Consider the following 24616-nt stretch of genomic DNA (forward strand, 5'->3'; position numbering starts at 1 on the left):
TTTTAAAAATCACACACACAAGAATTTTCATGGAATTTTGTTGGCATTTTTGGGGGGAAATTTATGATATTTTACTCTGAAATTTTGTTCTGAAAACTCTCTTTCTGAAAACATTTCTTTGATCATTTTTTTCTTGATAATAAAAAATGTTAACAATAGGTTAGTAATAAATGGCACACACATTCGCGTATATTCACGTACGTTCTCACGTATACTCGCGAGTTTTTATTATAAAAAATCAGAATGACAATAGAAGATAATACTCAATAGAATAGCTCACTGATATTATATTGTAGTAAGTCTTTCCTATACTATTCTATTATAGGTTTCGCAACTTCAATTTGTAGAAAACGATAGATATAGATCGGTATTCATAGAGTCGATTCTTATATTTAAGACTGTCTTAAATACAGTCTTAAGATATCATGAAGCAATCAGAGAGTCGTATTAGCATATTAAGACTTAAGACATTATTTAAGACGGTGTTAAAGTAAGAACGAACTATGAATACCACCCATTATAGTGTGTGTGTGTCTCATAGAATTCTAATCTTTTTTATTAATTTAATATATGTAATACTTTATTTGCGTTACTTGTACTCCAATTTATTTCAAAATGCATTAAAAATTGTTTAATCTTAGCTGAAATTTTGAACAAGAGTATTTAGAAAATTCGGGAATTCTCAAGGAATTTTTTTTTGCAAGATTTCATTTAAACACCCTGATTGCATTCACGAGAATACTACAAGAGGAGAAATACTCCAGATAAAAAACGATTTCACTTCCGAATTCTGTAATTACGTGCAGTCGAGAGATAAACAAAAATCGAAATAAATTCTTGTAGGAGGAGATGGAGGACCGGCCGCGGATCTCGACATTGCTCAACAGCTTGGCGAACTACAGCAACACCATCCCTGCCGCGACCGACCCGGATAAACCGGCCCCGGCTGCGGGAGGCGGAGCACGAATGGGTACCCTCATAGGTGTTTACTTACCGTGTATCCAGAACATCTTTGGTGTGATCCTCTTTATCCGTCTGACATGGGTAGTCGGTACGGCCGGCGCTATTCAGGGCTTCTGCATCGTGCTCTGTTGCTGTTGCGTTGTGAGTATTCATTTAAAGAATATAACTGCACGAGAAATGTAAGACTATCAAGATTTAAAATCTTATGATTATACAAAGCCTAAAAGTTTAAAAAAAAATGGTTATTAATATGAGTCAAATAAAATTGGAAAAATAAAAATTATATTTATTCCCAAAATAGGAAACTAAATAATTTATAAAAGTGAAAGATTTAGGACAATTACAATTTGCACGTACAAGATCATTCCTTAATCTCATTTTTATTCATTTCTTAATCATCTGTTTTGAGAATAAATGAATAGCTCATTTGCAAAAATAGTTATCTCCATTTGACATGTTTTTTGGCGAGAGCTTGTATAATTTTTCATTTGAACTATCAATAAAATCTTTCTTTGAAATTAAAAAAAAATTATTATTTTAATTAATAAAATATGTACAATATGGCATAAAAAACATAATTTCTATTAAAATACAATGCATTTGACTGTTTTTGTAGCTGAAGAAAGGATTTAGCTAATTTTGAAACTGAAGTATTGATGCTAAAACAATTAAATCTTACAATTAGAGTAAGTTACTGAATTAAATTTAGAATTTTTGTGATTTTTTAAAGCATTTTTATTATCCTATTAATAACAAAAGTTACATACTACATTGAAAAAAGATGTTTACAAATTTATTTGTGAGATATAATCTTTATTTCATTGAAATAAATCTTTATTTAAATACAGCGAAATAAAATTTTATTTCTAACAAATAAACCATTTATTTTATTTTTTTACAATTAATGAGATATATTTCACAGAAATCCATATTTCTCCATCACTATCAAATGTTTTTATAACCAATAAATATCGAAAAAAATGTCACATTTGCTTGCGAATATTGTAACTTTTTTTTCACGGTACATATTATAAATCACATTTAGTTATTTATTGAAAAAATACAATATTGTTTCCTCTTTTATATTTACAACAAATATTTAAATAAAATATTGAACACAAAGAAAATATTGATAAAACAAATTTTATAAAAAAATAATAAATCAAACTAAAAAAAATTAGTAAATCTAATAGATTAGTCATAGTATCAAAATAGGGATTAACTTTTTTTGCAACTTTACCTACTTTTAATAATAATAATAAACAATAAATTGATGGGCGATTGAGAGCTAGAAGTAGGCGCAGTTATTACATGCGTATAAATAACAAAAGTATATTCTAAAAAAGATCTCACATTAATTTCGCAAGAAATTTCGCACAAATCAATATCGAACGTTTCGGCTTCATTCGAGTCATCATCAGCGATGTTGAACAATGGATGTGAGCATTATTCGCATCTCAACGATCCAAGCGAGCAGCCGGAAGAGCCTCTTCAATTCCAAATTTTGAGAAGTAACATTGCCAATTAACTGACTAGTCAAGTGAGAACTGGCGATTTCAATATAACTTTATTAAGTAATGATAAGAAATAAATGATAATTATGATTAGTTAAAGAGACTGGTGATTTCAATATAACTTTATTAAGTAATGATAAGAAATAAATGATAATTATGATTAGTTAAAGAGACTTACCAGCTGCAAACTTTGATTACACATAGCGCAAGGGGAGAAATAGATAGAGAGAACTGTTACGCGAAGAGTATAAAATTGAAATGATCTTTAAAACATAAACACTAAAGATGAGAGATGTGTCAAGAAATATATACACTGCTTTTAGTAGAGTCACTGAATGTCATAGATTAAAATTTTCATGTAGATAGTCAAAATAATATTAAATATACTTAAATTAAGTCAATAAATATCTTTAATTATATTTCTATGTGGAAAATCAAAACACGAAATTGAATGTAATTGAATTAATTTGTAATTTTGTCAAGGATGTTCGTATATGCACGGTGTAAAAATTTCCGATTTTGAATTTAAACTGTTAGCTTGAGATTTAATATGAAGCATCTTAGAAACGAGTCTTTTACTGTAGTATCTTTCGTTGTCTAAGATCTCAGTGTTCTCCCATTCAAATTCGTGTTCGAATTTCAACCTGTGTTCGGTGATGACGACGCGGGTTATCAGTTTTTCTATTAATATTATTGCGGTGCTCTGCTATTCTTGTTTTTAATTTTTTCCCCGTCTGTCCTACATATGAGGCGTTGCAGTTCTTACAGTTAATCTTATTCACAACGTTTTTTAGAATATACTTTATTTATACGCATTTAATAACTGCGCCTATTTCTAGCTCTCAATCGCCTGTCAATTTATTTATTATTATTATTAAATATCTCGAGAGCTCAATTCAGTTTTAAATTTTATATTATTACCTACTTTTCTCTCTTCATTTCATATATAGAATTTGTAATTGTTTTTATATACCCAGATAGCCAAATGTCTGCAGTCTTCTAGCAGACTATCAACAGGTTCGAGCAGAAAATGACGGCAGTCTGCCATCAATTGCGTCCGCATTAGGCTTGTGTTCTGTTAACATCGCCTATCGACACAATGTGAAGGCAAATTGGTGGCAGAAACTGAGCAGATCCTGTCGACAGTATCTGACGCTTGCAGATTCTGTTACGTTTTTTCTAGCAGTCTATCAACAGTATTATGTACATCTAATTCTGTTGTCATTTTGTTGGCATAGTGTGTAGCAAACATTTAAAAAATCTGCTGTCTACAGATTTGGCTATCTGGGTAGTTTTAAATATTCAATTTGTGGCCAAGGTACTAAGAAGTCCAAGGATTTTAATATTTCATTTTTTTATTTTTGGATATAGCGGCATTTGCATTTCAACCACTTGCATCATGTATTTCAGCTACTCAAATATAGTTTTTATTTTTCCAACTTTATTTGGCTTTTTATTGACCATTTTTTTTTTATATGAAATCTAGAAAAGTGAAAGAGAGAAGAAACAATAAAGAGAATTAAGTATTACTGGCAGATTTTCTAATTAATCTAAAAAATCGATTTTCTTTGATCAAGATATCGAGGTATCAGTACTTGAGAATCTTAGTGAGACCGAAAACGGATAGTTTCTCGCGAATTGAACTTTGGAAAATGTAAACCGATTGCAAACAGTTATTCTTCGTGTGCGCAGACGATGCTGACGGCGATCAGTATGAGTGCCATCGCTACTAATGGTGTGGTGCCGGCCGGTGGTTCCTACTTCATGATCTCGAGGAGCTTAGGCCCGGAATTCGGCGGCGCGGTGGGTATGTTATTTTATACTGGCACCACCTTGGCCGCCGCGATGTACATCATCGGTGCCGTCGAGATCGTCCTCGTGAGTATCGACTAGTTAACGAAGTTACATTAATAAGGCCTCCCGCTAATCAGTTGATCGCGATAATTGACTTATACTTCGAAATAGGAGTGAAAGTATCGCGGAGTTTCATAGTCGTTACTTTAAGATTAATTGAGAATGATCAATTATTACGTTTTGATTAATTTTATGTTTCCAAAGTATCTGATATGTAAAGATTGTTAACTGTATGTGAAGATTACGATATGATTCCATAAAGCTTGCGCCAGACTATGCGCGATTCAAGATAGTTTGAAATTTGAAGTTATTCATATGAAGTTTGCAAATAATAGGTATAGTTGGAAAATTTGTGCTAAATTTAACACACGTGTCCCAAATTATCCACTCGACTTTTGCGTTTATTTAACATAAGATGGATATGTTAGGAAATAATTACATAAATATTATGTAAAAAAAAAATAACAAAGAAATATTTTTCACTGTACACAGTTGAAAAGTTTATCTTAAATTTAACATTTTATATATATATATATATATGTGACTTAAAACATTTTATATATATATATATATGTGACTTAATCCGAAATTTTTGTGTTAATTTAACACAAGATGAATATGTCAGGAAGTAACACAAATATTAACACAAACAATGTAACAAATTGTGGAAGTATATTTCTTCACATTTATAATAACATTTATAATTAACATAATTCATTTATTTATCTTAGGATTTGCACATATATTAAAATACATTATTTTTATATTAATTATCCATTTAATTATAAATTGTATTATTTTAATATTAAGAAATGTCAACTTAACACAAAATATTCAAATAACATAATTACGTTGTGTTAAATTAACACCTGAATATATTAAAAATTCAATAAAAAATTTTTACAAGGATCGATTTTGACATAAATACAAAGTATTTTTTACTGTATAATGGACACGTTTATCGTTTACCATTCGCGTCAATTCGCCAGCAGGGTGGCTCTTTTCAATCAAAGTAAGCAAATCACCACGAATTGCGTATAGTTAACTGTAGTCTGACATAAAACTTTATTATGGTTTAAAGGAATCAAAAGGAACGTGCTTTTCTTGATTTTATGAAATTTTCGCTCAGACTTACATGGCGCCGTCACTCAGCATATTCGGCGACTTCACGAAAGACGCCAGCATTATGTACAACAACTTTCGTGTATACGGCTCCGTCTTACTGATGATAATGGGCACGATTGTCTTCGTGGGTGTGAAGTTCGTTAACAAGTTCGCCACCGTCGCACTGGCCTGCGTCATTTTATCCATCCTCGCTGTTTACGTGGGACTCTTCGTAAACTTTAACGGCAACGAGTCTCTGAAGTACTAAACTAATTTACGACACTAATTTTCGCATTATGTAGTCATTACTGTCTGAATATCGTTGCGATTATAATGTTGCAATGATAAGTGATTACAATTATCGCGAAAAATAGACAAAAACTGAAGGACGAGCGCTTTAAAGAAGAGACTTTGTGTTTTAGATTATGTCTGCTCGGCAGAAGGCTATTAAAGGACATCAACGTTTTAACAGATTGCAATAAAAATTTCAACGGTGTTTTGCACAATATTTACTGTAATGGCACGAAATGCGATTCGTATTATGCCGAGAACAATATTACCATCGCCAACGGTATCCGCGGCTTGGCGAGCGGCGTGTTCCTAGGTGAGAGATTGTATAATTAAATTACATAATTGCAAAGAAATAACGTCAATGAACGTAACAATAATAAAACTTATATAAAATACACTATAAAACAAAAGTATACTCAAATACACTCTCTATTTTCTGCTACACAGAGAACATATGGGACAGTTTCCAAGAGCAGGGTCAATTAATCGCTCACGGATATAATCCAAAGGACGTCGATGTCCTGTCGGGATCCAGCTACAACCAGATCCAGGTCGATCTCACCACGACCTTTACTATTCTCATCGGCATATTTTTCCCTTCCGTGACGGGTAAGCAAATTAACAACACTGTTATGTTCATGTCGTCCTTACGATAAGTCCTAATTAAACCTCCGGAGCTAAAATCTGTAACATAGTTACTGACGCTTGGTCTGTAAGTCTTATTTAATTTAATTTATGCTAATGAAAAGGTACTAATTAATTTCAAGGAACTGAAATAATATAACTCGTATAAGAAAGAATGAATATTAAATATAATAATTAAAAGAATAATCCAAATTTGCATAGATATAACATAAAGAAAATTAAGTTATCTGACATTTTTTATAAAGAGATTTATAATTGAATGAGTCCAATAGACTCATCGTCAGCTACGGAGAATTAAGTAATTCAATAAGAAATTCTTAATTAACAATTAATTTATTTAAGCAATATTTTAATTGAAATCTTTATTGTAATATTAACAACATTAATATTCAGGTATTATGGCGGGCTCTAACCGATCCGGTGATCTAGCTGACGCTCAAAAATCCATTCCGATCGGAACGATCTGCGCGATCTTAACGACCTCCACCGTCTATCTGTCCAGCGTCCTTCTATTTGCCGGGACTGTTGACAATCTGCTGCTACGTGACAAGTTCGGTCAGAGTATCGGCGGCAAGTTGGTGGTGGCAAATATGGCGTGGCCGAATCAGTGGGTAATCCTGATCGGTTCGTTTCTGTCCACCTTGGGTGCCGGTCTGCAATCTTTGACAGGAGCACCGCGATTACTACAGGCAATCGCCAAGGATGGCATCATTCCCTTCCTGAAGCCATTCGCTACCAGTTCCAGTCGAGGCGAACCTACTCGTGCTTTGATACTCACTGTAGGAATTTGCCAGTGCGGTATCCTACTTGGCAATGTGGACTACCTGGCACCATTGTTATCCATGTTCTTCCTCATGTGCTACGGCTTTGTCAATCTTGCCTGTGCACTGCAGACTCTGCTGCGTACGCCAAATTGGCGGCCACGCTTCAAATATTATCATTGGAGCCTGTCGTTCCTTGGCCTGTCGCTTTGCATCGCTATCATGTTCATGACTAGCTGGTATTACGCATTACTAGCGATGGGTATGGCCGGCTGCATCTACAAGTATATAGAATATCGCGGTGCCGAGAAGGAATGGGGTGACGGTATTCGCGGTTTGGCGTTATCCGCTGCCAGGTACTCGCTGCTCAGGCTCGAAGAGGGTCCACCACACACGAAGAACTGGCGTCCACAGATCCTGATCCTCGCCAAACTTACAGATGATTTGGTGCCTAAATATCGCAAGCTCTTCGCATTCGCTAGTCAGCTTAAGGCTGGCAAGGGTCTCACCATTAGCGTCAGCTGTATCGCCGGTGACTATACACAGAACTCGGGTGAAGCACTAGCGGCCAAGCAGAGCCTGAAGAAAACTGCGGCGGAAGAAAAAGTGAAGGGCTTCGTCGATGTTCTTGTTGCGAAAAATGTTGTCGAAGGGCTGAGCTCATTAATACAAAACACTGGGCTTGGCGGACTAAAACCGAATACAGTGATATTGGGTTGGCCTTATGGTTGGCGACAGTCGGAAGAGGATAGAACCTGGCGAGTCTTCCTGCAGACCGTAAGGAGCGTCGCAGCCGCGAAGATGGCATTGCTAGTGCCCAAAGGAATAAACTTTTTCCCGGACTCTAGCGAGAAGATAATCGGCAACATTGACGTCTGGTGGATTGTGCACGATGGCGGCCTATTAATGCTACTGCCGTTCTTACTGAAGCAACATCGTACCTGGAAGAACTGTAAGATGAGGATTTTTACGGTCGCGCAAATGGAGGACAACTCAATACAGATGAAGAAAGATTTAAAGAAGTTCTTGTACGACCTGAGAATCGAGGCGGAAGTCGAGATTGTCGAAATGGTAATCTCATTATACATTATTCTTAATAAAAGGAAAGATTGAATTCCTTAGAAAGTTTTATTTTTTTTAATGGATTTAAAATGTTTAATAATAATAAAATATCGCGATTACTTCTGTAAATTCATATTCCGCGTCTTGATCTGTTTGCAGACGAACACCGACATCTCCGCGTACACATACGAACGCACTTTGATTATGGAGCAAAGAAATCAGATGCTACGCGAGTTGCAACTAAACAAGAAGCAGTCATTAGGAGTGGTAAGTGTTGAATTCTGGATAAAGGGGGAAAATTTATTATACTAATATGTACAGGCATATAATGTTAAGTAACAACAAATGGTGACGGTGATACTGATCGGTGTGTGTCTGTTTGTTACGTGCTCCTCACGGATAAAGGTGCAGGGATTGGTGGACTTCAACGAGGTACCCGCCGAGGAAAAATTACCTCTGGTTTGTCAGATTACCCCCGGAGTTCCATGTATGCCTCTTTCCCGTCATTGCTCTCCATTGCACCGATAATTTTATATTGTAAATTCCTCCCTCATAATATCACGTAACACTCTCATTCCTATTTCCCATTTGATTAATATCAAAATGGGAGAAACGACTGCGGATCGCAAGTTAATATTTTATAAGTGTAATAAATTAAATGCCTTTTTTTTAATTGTAAAACTTTAAATTAAAAACATTATATTATAGAATATAGGAAGTTCGCAAAAAGTTGATTTCTAAAATAAAATAGTAGACACAGTGTAAAAGTAAGTGCTTGAAACTTCTGCTTTTCAAATTTAAACTTTTAACTTTCGAAATTCAATACTAATCTCGGAGACGATTCTTGGAGACACTTCTTGGATATTATATTATTTTATTTAGCGATCACGCTAGGTTGTTTCTTCCTATCCATGATGATCTCAGGAACTCCCCGCGTTTCTCAGTTTCAGCTTAATTGGCACGATCGCTTACATAGATATAGTATTGATTTTATGGCCATAGTGCTTTGACGCTAGATTAGTCACCTCTCAACTGACTGTCTCCTACCACAGGATAAAGTACTTTTTTATTCGCTTAATCGCATTACCATGATACAGGTACAGGCGATCGTAGATCATCATCACAACGTGGATGCCAAAGTGCCAACGAAAGTGAGATTCCAAGAGCCGGGTAACCAGAGTACAAACATAACCGACGACACGAAGCTGATGCAGGAAACCGAATTAAATAACAAGGAGGACGCTGAAGAGGAGGCAAACGATAAAGACGAAGCTAAAGAGAATAACGAAGAGACACAGCTGATTGGCGGCTCGCCCAAAGCAGAGAATAAAGAGAATACGGAGAAGGAAGCGAAGGAGGCGGAGGCGAAAGAGACAGAAAACGACGCGCAGGAAAACAAAAACCAAAGTCCGGAGATTAAGAAACCCACAATTACACCGTAAGTATCGTGATTATTTTTTCTTGACTTCAGCAACGATTTGTTTTTTAACAAATAATTCTGTAACAGCGACGAGGGTGACGTGAGACGTATGCATACTTCGTTGAAGCTGAACGAAGTAATCCGTAAAATGAGCAGTGAGGCTCAACTGGTAATCCTGAATCTTCCCGGACCGCCGCGAGACACGAGGATGGAGCGTGAATCTAATTGTATCCTTTCGATAAAAAATATATATAATTTTAAAAAATTATCATTTGTTATAAAGAAAAAAACTTTTTTAAGAATTGTAGATAGTTTTTTAATATATTTTGGCGTGCTGAATATGAATTTATTGTCCAATTGGCTATCACGTCACAATTTCAAGAAAAATAATGTCAAAGAAGTTAAAAATGATAATTGTATGGGATTTCACGTTGTAGTACGACAACAAAGTTTTTCTAAATTTCGTTAATGTCACACGAAAGTATCAACTTTTAGCTTAAAAATGCATTTTGTTTCGTTTCGATATGATTTTTCGTTTTCATTATAAATTAAAAACAGCTAAAATCATTAAAGAAATTTTTTTATCACAGGCCTGTGTTATTGGCTATAGTCTAATAAATAAGAGATAAATTTTAGAGTAAAAAAAAACTTATAGTTAATTTATAGAAAAATATAATAAAAAATAGAAAAGATCATTAAACTTTCTTGACTGCTTAAAATCAGATATGGAATTCCTCGAGGTGCTCACCGAAGGCTTAGAAAGGGTACTGATGGTGCGGGGTAGCGGACGGGAGGTGATTACCATCTACTCGTGAACTAAAACGACGGGAATTGATGCCGTTGCCTTGCGGAAGCAGAGCTCTAGTTTACTTCTCAGTGACCTAAACGACACTACCTTAAGGAACATACTACTCTTGTGCCATTGTCTGCGGCAGTCACTTGCGCCGCGCACTCTGAAAGTCGTTAAGGAGAAGAGGATGACGACGATGACGACGATCGTTCATATCGGATATGGAAAAGAAAGTTTTACTGAAGCTGACTTATTATGTGGACCGCGACGACCATTCGTCATCCGATGATGAAGCCAAACGCGATGATGCCAAAGGATAGGTTTTTCTTCGAATGAATTTTTGAGCGTAGAACGTGCGAGTTTATGTGTCAGGTATGTACGCGTTAGAAGAGGGTCGCATACGGTAGCGAAAGCTGCTCAAATTCGAATTCAACAACCTGTCGAGCTCGGCCGAACTCGCTGGACAGAGCACACTGTGCATCTCTCAAAAAAATTGCCGGTACAAAAAAAAAACTGTAGCTCAATGAGACCCAAGTCCCGAGTAAAACGTCACTTCGATTCAATTTTCGCAACTACTAAAAACCACGTCTAAAACGAAGAAGAAAATAAAAGTAAGAAAATGGCAAAGAAACAGGGGGGGAAAAATCAAAATTTGGTCCGAGGCTAAGGTCGAAGCATCTACGAAACCACTGCCAGACTACTTTCTAAATGCTTCGCGTTTAACCAAAGACGCGAGAGGCTCATTTTTCTACATGCATTGTCGTTAATAGGGAAAGAATAAGAGTAGGTACGTATATAATTTTATTGCTTGTTATAGGTGAATCTAGAGTAGCCTAGGATAGTGCCGACTTTTATTATGGTTATATAATATATATGTGTATTTGATAATAGAAAACGACGAGTATGTCGCGAGTATTATTGCATTACCTTCGGGGATTGGGACCCCGCTCTTTTTTCCAGTCTCGCGCGAAAATCTTTACGTACATACACACATGCAGGACGTACAGACACATATTCGTACACATATTCGCGCGCGTTTGTATCGTCTTTAAGGCCTACTGGTCCAAGATGCCACTACCACTTAATCGATAACACCAAGTGAAATTGAATCGTGACACGAGGAGTGCAACCCGAAAGACTCAATACCAAAAATACGCGGCGATCTTACCGAATCTCATCGAAAAAAATATATATATAGCGCTAGCGTACGTAAAATAATTCTAATTGCATTAAATGTCGTGTGCATGTCACGTTTTGCGCGTAGCCCCGTTTCCGGCCGCGCTTCATTTAGATAGGCCTTCTCTAATAATACTTAATTGATCAACGAGCGCACGAAATGGTTACGTCGGGTAGTCGCCTTTCTCAGTTTCTTCGACGTCACCAAAGATCTACGCGTTTTTATTAAATTACGTCTTGACGAGATGTAATTTTTATTAAATTATCTAATGAGAATACATTAAATTCTTTACCGATGTTAAGAGAGAGGACAGCAAGATTAATCTAATACAAGTCATTCTCGTCTCTAAAGCTATTTAAACTAAAGAGAATTGAGTTTAATTTTTAGATTATCGATCTGGCGCTAATTGCTTTTTACCATTGACATAAAATTGAATAATTTTATTTGAATCACTTTTATTCTTAAAATAATCTTAAAATTTTATATTAATTTTCTGACTATCAAAACGACGTTAAATCCTATTTAGCGCCGAATGATTCTTTGGACTTTCTTTGACGAAAAAAAATTTCGACGAAGGAACTGAGAAAGAGATAACTCTTTGCGACTAGCGTTCAATGTAATATTTATCGATACTTAATACTACTTAATCAGTGTCCATGAATAAGTTAAATTGTGCTAAAAATTACGCGGGATTGCGCAGCACGATTTGTCAAATTTCTGCAAAAGTTTTTGCAACTAGCGAAACGATTAAGGTGACGAAAACAGTCATTTTGACTGTATAAAATGTAACGAAACTATCGAGTCTTTTCGATCTGATTTTAAAATGAGTGTTTCATATCATGAAATTGATAACTCTCGAAATAATTCGATTTTCTAATTAATTTTTTTATTTTATTAAATATTTAATTACAAATATAAAACACACTCGCTATTAAAAATTAAAATATTGTAATATACAATAAATGGAATTTCACTTGAATTTTCACTGATTGTGAAGGAAATTTAACGCCACTTGCGAAGAAATAAAAGCGCGATAGTTTCGGATGCATTCTTGTATATTGTATATATACATATATATGTACATTCACATTGTTCATTGTAAAGTACATGCACTGTCCTACAATACCCGTAGTTAGCGAAAAAGAAGACGTGAAAACGTTGATTATGATGACCACATGAAAGTGTATTATTAAAAAAACGGGTGTGCGCGAATCGACATCGCTAACCCGCTAGTGACAAGTAGACAAAGAAGAATATTTAAATTAACGGGGGAGAAGAGATTCCTAATATACCCCACGCATTTAAATTGTTTTTCTTTTGCCTTCGTAACTCCGACGTGAATTTAAATTACGTCGAATGCTCTAAAGCGAGAAGAAAGAAAAAAGGAGGCGTCGTATCAATGGAGAATATTTCAAGATTTGATCACTTCACGAAAACGATCATCGAAAGTGTATCGAAATTCTCATCTTGACGCCAATTCGACGGATACATGCAAGCAATATATATCTTTACCGATTGCATCACGACGAACGAGTATCTGAAACAGAGCTGGATTCATAGGGACTTTAAATGTATAGGAACCATATATATACATATACATTATCTTCTTCTCTCCCTATAAATATATATATATATATGTATGTATCTTTCTCTCGTCCACAATGTTTACGACATGTACTTTATAATTTTATTACGTTACTTATCAATTGCATATATTTTATGTGTACTTATCTTATTCGATAGGTATTGGCACTGCATAGTTTATACGAGACATGTTGACATTATGAGAAAGTTTATCGCGAATATACTCGAGTCGAACTGTTGCCGGATAAAGCCCTCTACACACGTTGTATATAAATATATAAGTAAAAGAAAAAAAAACGGAAAAAAGTAAAACGATCGTGTGTTTATTGTAAAGGATTTAAAGAGGAATATAATGAAGGAGGGGAAAAAGAGCAGAAAAGTAAAGAAGAGGAAGTGAGAGGATCCTTTACACAGATCGAACAGTATTGCAGTGTTCTGCTGCCGCTTTAATATTTTACTATGTCGTATTTACTTTAAATGCACAATGACCACATGGCACACAATGCGTACGTGTAATATATATATATATAGAATACATATATATTTGGCCGGTAAGAATGAAAATGGTGCGAGGCAAGAATTAGAGAATAATTCCGAATCGGCGGTCTGGCCGTACCGCGATCCTCCGCTCTCCTTAGTTTAATAGTGAAATTCGATAGAATATAAAGACGACTTACACCGACTTACACCGCGTTCATTCTATTCGGCTGATAGTGCGTGTTATCGGCAGCAAAAGATGCACCCGGCGTCCGTGATTAACGTTCGCTTTGCGGAAACAGAATGACACTTGGAACGCGTTCTCCACCTCCGTTAATACCAAGAGTAACTCTTTGTAATTGCATCTCGTAGAAGATAGATCGCAAAAGACTGAATAAGCGAACTGTGACAGAAAACACAGTGAGACACGTATGCGACCCATTGTGAATAGATAAAAAATATGCGCACAATACTTTGGCTATAAAGGAGTTCCCATTGCTGCAAAATAGAAGATAAGATAGTTATTTCAGATGGCGAGTAAAAGCGAGAATCAAACCGCGAATGCAACTGCTTCGTCTTACTCGTTGATCAATGGAGAATATCTAAATGCTGTTGGAAATTTGTTCTGTTTCTGCAGTATATTTCGAACCCTTACAGAAATCCAGTTTAACTTTCGACTACAGCAACGAGTCACTTGGAATCAAAGCGAAAAATTTTAGACGGTGGTACAATTTGTATGATTATGAGATTCTAAATTGTAAATAAAAAATTTTGAATCTTCCTCATGGAAGGCGAAGGTTTACTTGTAATCTATATTTCAATCAGAACGCTTTAAAACTTAGGTGTAATTTTTGTAGCTGTAATTGAGGATTAATACTGACTAATTTAATACTGGAAGTTACTTATTTTGATTATTAAAAGTACTAAGCAACAAAATAAGTAATTAATCACTTATCTTCCAGTATTAAATTTCTGTAAGAGAATGATACAAAGCGCGAGAATATTCTTCCTTCCAAAGAATATGCAAAATTATTCGATGATCGAAGACTCCACAAATCAGCAGACAATGTTTTAAAAAAATATTTTAAATATTTATTTTAAACTCATTTATAAAAATATAAATATTAAAAATATATATTTTTAAAACATCGTCTGCCGATTGAGTCCAAAATCGATTGCGAGATATTCTCGTCTTTGCAGAGTATATCCCTGAAGTATTCCCAGAGTACTTTCTGAAGAATATCCTCTTCGAGGAATAGTATAAATATTTCCGAGACGCTATTCTCGGTAAAAGTTCTTTTGAGAAATATTTTCGTGCGCGTCTTCGGACGTGAATCGCGGGCGGCGGAAGTGCACTCTGCTGTTAAGGACTTAATAATCGTAATACCTGCGGGCTTGGCATTTGTCGGGGTATAGTGCGGCGTTTTGCGGCGCGTCCCATTTAAAATGGGGCCGCGCCCTGGATTTAAATCACCTCTAGGCTGTGAGATGCGAGCTAAGCAGCGGACAAACTTGCTCGAAACCTCAATCATATGTGTCAAATCAAGTATAAATCTACTTTTAATGTATATCGTATAATCAATTCAAAAAAGAAAGAAAAAGAGAAAGAAGGAATCCTTTTACCAAAGCTCCCCTGACGGGAGAATACACACGACTTAATTCTCTCACTCCAAAAACTGCGACGATTTCTTTCTACCCTTGGGGACTCGAATAAAGAAATATATTTATTGACTCCCACATGGGAAAGAGAAAAGAAAAATGAAATATTGATATATATAGAGAAATAAAGATGTTATTAAATATACATACAGAGCGGATCTGAGGCGAAAAAAGGGAGTCGATGAGAGGGACGTGTCCTCGAATTTGAGGCAATTCTTTCCTTAACATCTTTTCACGTTAAGTATTTTGACTTAAGTATCTTATTTAAGTACTTTATTATTTATAGATTTGCGTATTAAAACAAGTAAGACTTTGTCACTTGCATCTTTAATATCGAACGTACTTAGTACTCTCGACTTTAAATATCCATGTACTCTTATACGATTGACGTATTCGTTAAGGAAAATTTAATCCCAAGTTCGTTGACATATATCTATCATAGATCCCGCCTCTTTTGACCCACATTATATATATATATTATAAATATATATGTATACTATATGTATACAAGGTGTCTGCTTGCTCTTGACAATAGATATATTATATGTACTGCAATGGAAATTAAAGAAATGTGTTTGTGGGAAGAACGGGAGGCAACTTTGCCGACAATGATATACAATTTCGGAAGAATCAAATGGATTTACTGCGTATCGATGATACAATTGTATATTACTTAATTTGCGTGCGACGAATAAAAACTGATGTACGTTATCCCGTACGAGCTCGACGTATTATTGTACCGCGTGCGCGCTTAGTTTACTTTTAATTAGTCACTTAAAATACGGCATCGCGAAACGCGCCGCTCGTAACTGTCGTTAGGAGGAAGTAAAGTACGGTTGCGAGACACCCTGTACACACATACGAGATACGAGATAATATATTTGTAGATACAGATTTTAGTCACATCTGGATAGTATATAGAGTCAATACTGTGAAAAACGCCTGTAACTTACCTACCTATACCCTCTAGATAATAGATGATGACACTTGTAATTGATTTTCGAAAGATAAAGTATATGAATGAACAAATATACTGCGAGAGAGTCGATTAAATAAATAAATAAATAAATGATATACCTATGACTAAACGTATCGATTTATATCATCGTCATTTCCTGAATCATGAAGTCTACTTTTTTATTATTATATTCCCTCTAACATCCCGGGAAAAAATGTTGTATAAACAGACATATTTTATATACAATTATATATAATTATAGAATATATACATATATATTATAAAATATATACATATTTTATATACAATTACATATAATAAATATGTCAATTTTTCATATAATTATATATATGTTTTATATAATGAAACATTTTTTCCCTCGATTATCACATTTTTTATATGATTATTGTCTTGATATTCTCTTTTTTTAAGGAAAAATATATGATATCATATATATAATTCGTTTAACTCTTAATTAAATATTTTATAATATTATCATATAATTCATTGTCTCTAATCTTTCTAGATAATAACAAAAAAATTAGATAATAACAAAAAATTAATAATTCCATTCATTATTGAAATAACATTAGGTATTTTTTGTACTTAATAAGTTAATCGCAAAGTTTGATCACTCTAAATATTTTTATGTATAATGTATATGTATTATTTGTTTCATTACATTTTTGTCCATTTAAAAAGACCAACTTCGTCATCCTAGATGGCGTAAAATGGAACTTCCTGCCACCTCTTATACATACGTGTGATCCGTGTGATGTAACACAACACATCTAAGCAGAACTAAAGCTAACCTCACTGTCAGTTTGGACAGGTTTGGATAATTGGTGTTTATAAGATTTTGGAGCACACGTCAAGAGAATCATGTCGCGGTAGGATATTTTTTTATTATATTTATCAAATCCTGTATCCTGCAATATACAAATTATAAGTCAAGAATGAGCAAGAACTTAAATGTTGATATGCATCAATTTTCATGCAGCAGGAACTTGTGACATTAAACTTCAAATTTTCAGCTGTCACGAAAGAATTTATCTTGAAAAGCAGGATTCTATTTCATTTATTTGCATGAATTCTTTTACTTTCCACAAAATCATGAGATCAATGTCACATAGAGTTTAGTCAGTGACTGAATTCTCATAGACATCAGTCATAACAAAAAAGAAATGATATGAGATGTTTTTCTTTAATTGTTTATAGTTAACAAAATAGCTTTAAATAATTATCATTGCAATTTACCGTAATTTGTTACAATTTACTTCTTAGAGTACCAGATGTCCCAGACAATTCAGCTACGAGGGGGGATAGACCTATGTCTATAGTGCGTCGTATGGAGCATGAAAGAGAGCGGACGCTGGGAATGACAGACGAGGAACGGGCATGGAGGAAAAAATGGTTGGATGCTCAGAAACTCGCGCCTGAGGAGCCAGTGTATCCCAAGGGTTACTATGAAGCGATGTACAATCCAATCAGAAGATTCTACATGGCACCTATGAACAAATTCGAGAATATTTTGGCACCAGTTATAGTAATAACAAAAAAGATTTAGTTGATAATCCGTTAAATGCAAACATTACACAAACATTATTGTCCATTCAATAATATAATGCACATAATAATTATCTATGACCCAGATAGCAAAATGCTAGCAGTTTACTGGCAGACTGGCAGCAGAGTCGATCAGATTCACACTGTAAATCTATAATCATCCATATTAAAGATATATGCATTTCGTAATAGTAAAACAATTTTGAAAAGAATTTACAGATTAATCTAGATTGCATTTAAAAGTAATATAAAAAATTTAGCAACCAGTTACCATTTGGATTAAAAATTATTTTAATAACTAGTATTTTTTTTATCTGTGCTTTGATAGAAATATATAGAAATGTATTATAAAATAACAAATCTCAATTTTTAAGATATAAGTATTTTAAGTATTCAAGGTGGTTTATGTAAAGTTACATTCTGATGCAAAAATTAGTTATCATGTAAATAAATAAAATATTTATTTGTTCTAAATTTTTGTAACTAATTTATGAATCGCAATGAAACTTTGCATAAGTCGTTTCAAATACTTAGAGTATTTATTAAAAAAACATTTAGATTTTGTTATTATTTAAAAAAATTTTAATTTATAACAATAAAAGTAATAACAAGTAAATAAACTATTAAAATGTATTCAATAAAGATAAAATGTATGCAATAGTGAAAAAAATTAACAGGTTCTGCTTCTTTACAGGGTAAGTTTTCGGCGAATGTAACACGGCACTTTATAAGCAAAGTGGCAATGTCTATCGTTGTATTTTATGGTATCTATTATTATATGAAATACAACAGAATGGTAACTATAACAAGAATATATTTCAACATACTAACTGTAATGTTACTTAGTAGACATGTCATATATATATGTATTATTTGGTTCTTTCAGGACTGGACGAGAAACGGTGGATGGAAAATCTCAATGTCCAGAATGAAAATGTACCCTGACACCAAGGACTTAAATGTTTTATACAAAACGAAGGGCAATCAATTCTACGTAAATGATTTCGAGAAATCTCCTATATAAATCTTAAAAATACACCGTTTTCCTTGTATAGTTGCTATTTAATTAACATCGTTAAATGTCATTAAAGTAACAAACACGATGTTATTAATAAATGTTATTAGTAATAAATTGTTGATGATAATCTCGTTTATAAGACTTATATTTCAAGCTCTAATTAATTTTTTTAAGAAACTTGTGTATTGCAAATTTTCAAGATCAGATTATTTATACTTTAGTTTGTCTTACCTCTCTTACCAATACATATTTTTTAAATATTATTTTAAAAAATGTATCATTTATCAGATATTAAAAAAATAATATATATTAACAATGTTAAACATTATTATATATGAATTATTATATATGAATGGAATCGTAGTTTTTACAATGTTTCTCAGCTGTCTAATGCTACGTACAAAAATTATTAATTTTTAATTAATATCATCCCTCGTGAAACATTTTCTCAGAATTTTTATACCAATTGAATCTTTTCAGAATATTAATAAAATCTACATTTCTTAGATTTTTTCATATATATGAATTCTAAAATATTCTAATATTTCTAAGCCTATATTCTATAATTTCTGAAAAAACAGTTTGAACTTTTTTAGATTTTAATAAGATTTTATCAAAAATTATAGAGAAGTTTTAGAAGTCTTACAATATTTTAGAATTTATATGAAGAATTTTAGAAAAGAGAAAGCCTTTCTCGGCATTCCTGAAAAGTACACTTTGTATAAAAAATCTAAGAAATTTTTTAAAAAGTTATAAAATTATTTAAAAATTCAAAGGATTTACATAAAAATTTTGAAAAATTATATAAAAAATTTTATATCACTCATGTACTTTTTATTAAGTTAATTGACGATTATAAATATAGTTGACTCACTATTGTCAAAGAGAAACCTAAGAGCTAGGCCTTGCCGGCCTTTTTCATGTTACCGTCGATATAATTTTATTAAGTCCATTTTCCAATACCGCATATATTATACAAAAAAACTTAACGTCGTTTTTATTTCATACGCAAATGAAGCAAGAATAAACATACGAAAAATGCAGACGTAAGTAAAAATTTAATGAAAACAATATTATAACAATTGTGTAAAGACTAAAAACAAGCAAAATTAATATAAGAAAATATTCAAAATTAACACTATATATTCAGTAACAGTAGCATCAGCTTACGTTATTTTCCACTCTAGCGAGCTAATAAAAAAGAAAATCTAAATATATTACGTAGTTATTTAAATTAGATTAAAGAACGTTTATAAATCGAAAATGATCTATATGAGCTATAATTTCTAACCATCTTCTTGATATCTTTCTTTCAATTCTCAAAAATTGTGATTTATTTATATAATGAACTTCTTTTATATAATTTTTAATCTAAAAAAAAAAAGATTTTAAAATTTAATTATATTTTTTGAATAATTTATTATTGTTCCGTACGGAAATGCATGCAATAAATTATCGTTTTGTATACATTGAAAAAATACAGCGCAAGCAGTCAGAGATATATATGCCATATTGCATACATCAAGTAGTTATTAATATAATTTTTCAAAGCGGTTACACTAATAAAAGATTAACTTTATTCTCAGTTCATTTTGCTTTTTTCGTAATTCTAAGAATTAGAAAAAGATAAATAGTAAAACACCGAAATTAAGATTAATACACTTATGAAGCCTGGCTAAAAGAAAACTGATAAATGTAGAGAATTTGATAATAATTCATTTACCTTCTTAAGATTTTTGTAAGAATATACGTGGTTAATGATATCAACTAGTCCTGTTAATATATTGATTTGTCTATATAAAATCAATTCGTATAAATTTAATTTTATTATATAATATATTATTATTATTAAATAAAGTGTCCATTTATAAAAAAATGTACTTACTTAGGTTTTACTATTTCCAAAAATGTAAGTATCTTCTCGAGTATGTCATATGTGTTAGAATGTTTCATAATAAATGAATGAAAAATGTTTATATATGATCGAATATTCGTAATATCTTGATGTTCATATTGTTTGAATAACTCCAAAAATAATGTAGAAGCAGTATCGGAACCATATTTAAAACAAGTTAAGAATGGTAGCAACGTATGATTACGTTCTTTGAACCATGCATCTTTTAGGTGTGACCACGTAAATGAGTAAGCTATTGCTAAACCATTGCAATATGTCCAGTGTCTCCACCATGGCAAAAGGCTACAGTTTCAAAAGAAAGATTAAAATAACACATGTGAAAACATCGTTTATTATACGCTTGAACCGAAATTTTGTCATAATTCGAAATACAAAAAACGAAATTATGAAGCTATTGCACTTATAGAAAAATATTACGGGTTTATTTCAGGATTTCCGAGATGTTGCTGTAATTTACGAAGGGCTGATTGTTCGCACTCGTCGTCTTGGAGAGTACATGCCCATTTCACAATTTCTTGTCTTAAACATGTCGTGAAGTTATTTTCCATCAGATCTTCTTCATATCCTAGTGTCTTTAGTGGCTTTTCCAACAATTTTCTAAATTTATCCTAAACGACGCAAATTTTATATTTTCATTGATCGTAATGATGCTCAGTATTATAGATAGCACTGACAATTAATCGTAATGAATTCAAAAAGAGATTCATCTTTCTACTATCTTTCTGTAATAATCTGTTTGAAATGATTTCGAAAATAGGAAAATGGATAAATTATTATCTTCCAGTTAAATTTACTAGGAATCTATTTGATATAATTCATACATTTAATTGTTATGAATAATGTAATTATACTGGTAAAAATAATAATTCTAGTGTAGATTTTACCAGATATACTGTACCAACCAGAATTTCGATTATCTTATTTATAATTCTAATAAATTTAACAAAAGCTTCTGATGCACGTGATTTCAACTAGAAATTTTTTCTGATATATTAATAGTCTTTGTTAAATATAACATCTATTGGATATTACCATAATATCGGTGAACTTAACTTCTTCTTTGGAAAGTGGAATTGTAATCGACATATATTCAAACACTTTAATCATTGGATACCACACAAGAAAATTTGTCTCTTGCGATAAGAATTTCGTGAGATTCCAAAATGCAGATACATCGAGCTGATGATTCATCATCAAATGAAATGCATCATCAATTATTTTAGCACGATTAATGACACTTATAGAATTATAATCTCCAGCTGTGTCATTTAAATATTTTGCAATGTTGCCCAAGGTTATTGAATCATATTTGGCTCGATAGTATCCTATTCATTTAAAAAATAGTATTTTATTGAACTGTATTATAAATTTTACGAGATTGATACTGAGACAAATACTTTTCTTCATTTTATCTCCTTTTTTAGATTAAAGAGACTTCATACATGCATGTATGATGAAATATATTGAAAATTAATGCATCTATAATACACATATTGTGTTTTTGGCTACATGCTTTCCTACGTTTCACATATTGAGAACACTCATCATACATATTTTCATTATTATAGCGGAACATCGAATATCTGACTTAATATGAAAATATTTACAGAAGTATTTTTTACTATTTTCATAATTACATAAAATGTGTAGAATTTATTATGTGTATTTACCAGCTTGTTGAAAGTTCACCATCCAAACTTCATTTGCAGGAGTAGTTGTATTATACCGGAGAGAACTAAGATTTGGTTTTAAACATGTCTGCAAATCTACACAACCTAATGTTATGTCCCTTAAATTTATGGGTATCAGCCACTCCCCGGAACTCGTTGTGTTATAATTTTGCGATATTATTTTTACAACTTCGGAATGTCTGTTTTGTTCTATGATTACAACAGGATAATGTTTGTACTGTATCCAAGTTAAGAACATATACGATGGTAAATTACAGTCGTATGCTACATCTAATCCTTCTTTCGTGGACCAAAAATTATAAGACATGAAATTTGAACTGAACGACCTAAATTTAAAAAGTTATTGTTAATGATCAGCATAATGGATCGAAAATAAAAATGAGAGATGTAACTTAACTCATAAATATACATAAAACTGTACAACACAATTTTATGTCACACACATACTAGAGATGAAAATCGCCTAGACTGACTTAAGGACTTAAAAATATAGACGCTTATTTTTCGAAAGTAAAATTATGTTAATATATGAAAGGTCAAAAAATAAAAAAGACATGAACAAATGAAATTGAAAAAAAGTATGTATGAAGTCGAAACGAAGGTATTATAAAATATTGCAAATATTATGAAAATTTAAAAAAATGTAAGTCCATAAGAGTTGTTATATATATTTATCAAAAACACACACACGCAAATATATAGCACAGGTATGTAATTAATTGTTATATTTTCTTTACTCACTGTCTGTTTACATATATCTGGATATTATTTCGAAACGCTTCATCGGTAATAGCACTTTGGAACATCCGTAAAACAATTATTACTACAATAAGAAACATATTAATACATCGAATTTTTTCGAACTAATCTTTTCCTTCCTTTTCCTTTATAATATACGTATGTATGAATTTCTACTAAAAGAATATTTAATTATTTTCACCTTTCATGTTACGAGGAAAACTAAAAATTGTATTAATGTCCGATAGGCTAGTGATTTCTACAGGATTCATATTAAAACTAGAATCCAGATGAAGAGATTCGTATTGATTCTGAATTATGAAGAGATCCAAAATTTCAGAATTATTGAAGCTCTAAAAATAAAGTTACATAATTATGCATAAACGTTAAGGTACCAGATATGTCCGTATTTTGAGCTAACGTGTCATTCTGCACACTACATACAATATATGTGTATGTTTGTACCTTATTATTAAAATCATTTTAAAATTATCATAATTCAGTTTAGAAAAACGCGTGAATCCATTTATTAAAATAAATTTTCACACAATTGTGACATTATATGATCTATATTATGAAGTTTTTTAAACATTTAATTGAAAACGTTTCTAGGAGTTTTTTTACAAAAATTTTTACATATTATTATTATTCCTATTTAAAAGTATATTTTCGCAAACTTCAGATAATAAATAGACTTTAAAAAAATATGATTTCGCGGTCGGATCTAAATTTCAAATATAAAAATGGTATACATAACACAGATATATCTTCCATATTGTGATATTAATAAATAGAGAAACCTTAGCAACAGCTTCTTCTCCGAACTTAGTAGCAAGTGCGTCGTGTAACCAAAAATTAGACCACCAATTTGAACTGAGTAAGTTACTAAACCATTGATATGCTATTTTAGGTGCTATTAAACGTGCAATTTCCATTTTACACATAACTGTATCCAATTCATTATGAACAAGATTGGCTTCCCTAAAAATTGTTATAATTAATATAACATGCAATATATTTTTTATGTTTTTTTTTTAAATAAAACGTATTACTTGTGCTTCACACTTTCCTATTTAATTTGTTTTTAATAATGTGTATAATATATTTGAAATTATTTATAATTTTGTATATGGTAAATTACAATGAGACCAAATTATTTGTATTTTATTAGACTCAGTTTGACATTAAATGTTAAATGTAATATCTCATTAAATATAGAATTTTCTTTTTAATTTTATTAGAAAAGTGGATTTTTTTTTTGGTTTCCGTGTTTCTTAATAATGTATAACAAATGTAACTGTATAATGTGACAGATGCAATAGTGAATAAAATTTATAAAAATAAATGAAAGTGTTTTATAAGTAGATGTTTAGTACAGTAGAAGATATCACACAGTAAAATGGATTACGGTACATATACTGAATAGGTG

General features: G+C 32.2%; 3 protein-coding genes across 8 annotated transcripts in view; 2 read left to right on the forward strand and 1 right to left on the reverse strand.

The window, feature by feature from the left end:
- The window catches only part of kcc (solute carrier family 12 member kcc), a 95419-nt gene extending 83828 nt beyond the window's left edge, over positions 1-11591 (forward strand). For 4 of the 6 annotated variants that reach the window (XM_018507997.1, XM_018508001.1, XM_018508002.1 and 1 more), the window contains 11 exons: positions 844-1104; positions 4170-4355; positions 5461-5696; positions 5858-6039; positions 6174-6335; positions 6765-8203; positions 8354-8461; positions 8600-8653; positions 9292-9632; positions 9702-9841; positions 10338-11591. In XM_018507997.1, coding sequence (XP_018363499.1) covers positions 844-1104; positions 4170-4355; positions 5461-5696; positions 5858-6039; positions 6174-6335; positions 6765-8203; positions 8354-8461; positions 8600-8653; positions 9292-9632; positions 9702-9841; positions 10338-10429 — 3201 coding nt within the window. In that variant the 3' untranslated portion in view covers positions 10430-11591. The remainder of the gene's footprint in view (positions 1-843; positions 1105-4169; positions 4356-5460; positions 5697-5857; positions 6040-6173; positions 6336-6764; positions 8204-8353; positions 8462-8599; positions 8654-9291; positions 9633-9701; positions 9842-10337) is intronic. The other 2 variants (XM_018507998.1, XM_018507999.1) reach the window with 2 other exon arrangements.
- A 5440-nt stretch (positions 11592-17031) lies between these two features.
- On the forward strand, positions 17032-18920 carry ND-B17 (NADH dehydrogenase (ubiquinone) B17 subunit). Its single transcript, XM_018507992.1, has 4 exons — positions 17032-17149; positions 17544-17805; positions 18520-18621; positions 18712-18920. The coding sequence occupies exons 1-4, from the start codon at positions 17142-17144 to the stop codon at positions 18847-18849; spliced, it is 510 nt and encodes a 169-aa protein (XP_018363494.1). The 5' UTR covers positions 17032-17141; the 3' UTR covers positions 18850-18920.
- Positions 18921-21171: 2251 nt separating this feature from the next.
- Positions 21172-24616, reverse strand: part of LOC108761333 (aminopeptidase N) — a 4333-nt gene continuing 888 nt past the window's right edge. Inside the window, exons 2-7 of the mRNA XM_018507787.1 lie at positions 23988-24168; positions 23390-23540; positions 23191-23272; positions 22429-22775; positions 21791-22083; positions 21172-21366 (exon numbers count right to left, since the gene is read on the reverse strand). Of these exons, the coding sequence (XP_018363289.1) occupies positions 21172-21366; positions 21791-22083; positions 22429-22775; positions 23191-23272; positions 23390-23540; positions 23988-24168 (1249 nt within the window). The remainder of the gene's footprint in view (positions 21367-21790; positions 22084-22428; positions 22776-23190; positions 23273-23389; positions 23541-23987; positions 24169-24616) is intronic.

The sequence above is a fragment of the Trachymyrmex cornetzi genome, unplaced genomic scaffold (genome assembly GCF_001594075.2).
Source record: "Trachymyrmex cornetzi isolate Tcor2-1 unplaced genomic scaffold, Tcor1.1 scaffold248, whole genome shotgun sequence".
Lineage (NCBI taxonomy): Eukaryota > Metazoa > Arthropoda > Insecta > Hymenoptera > Formicidae > Trachymyrmex > Trachymyrmex cornetzi.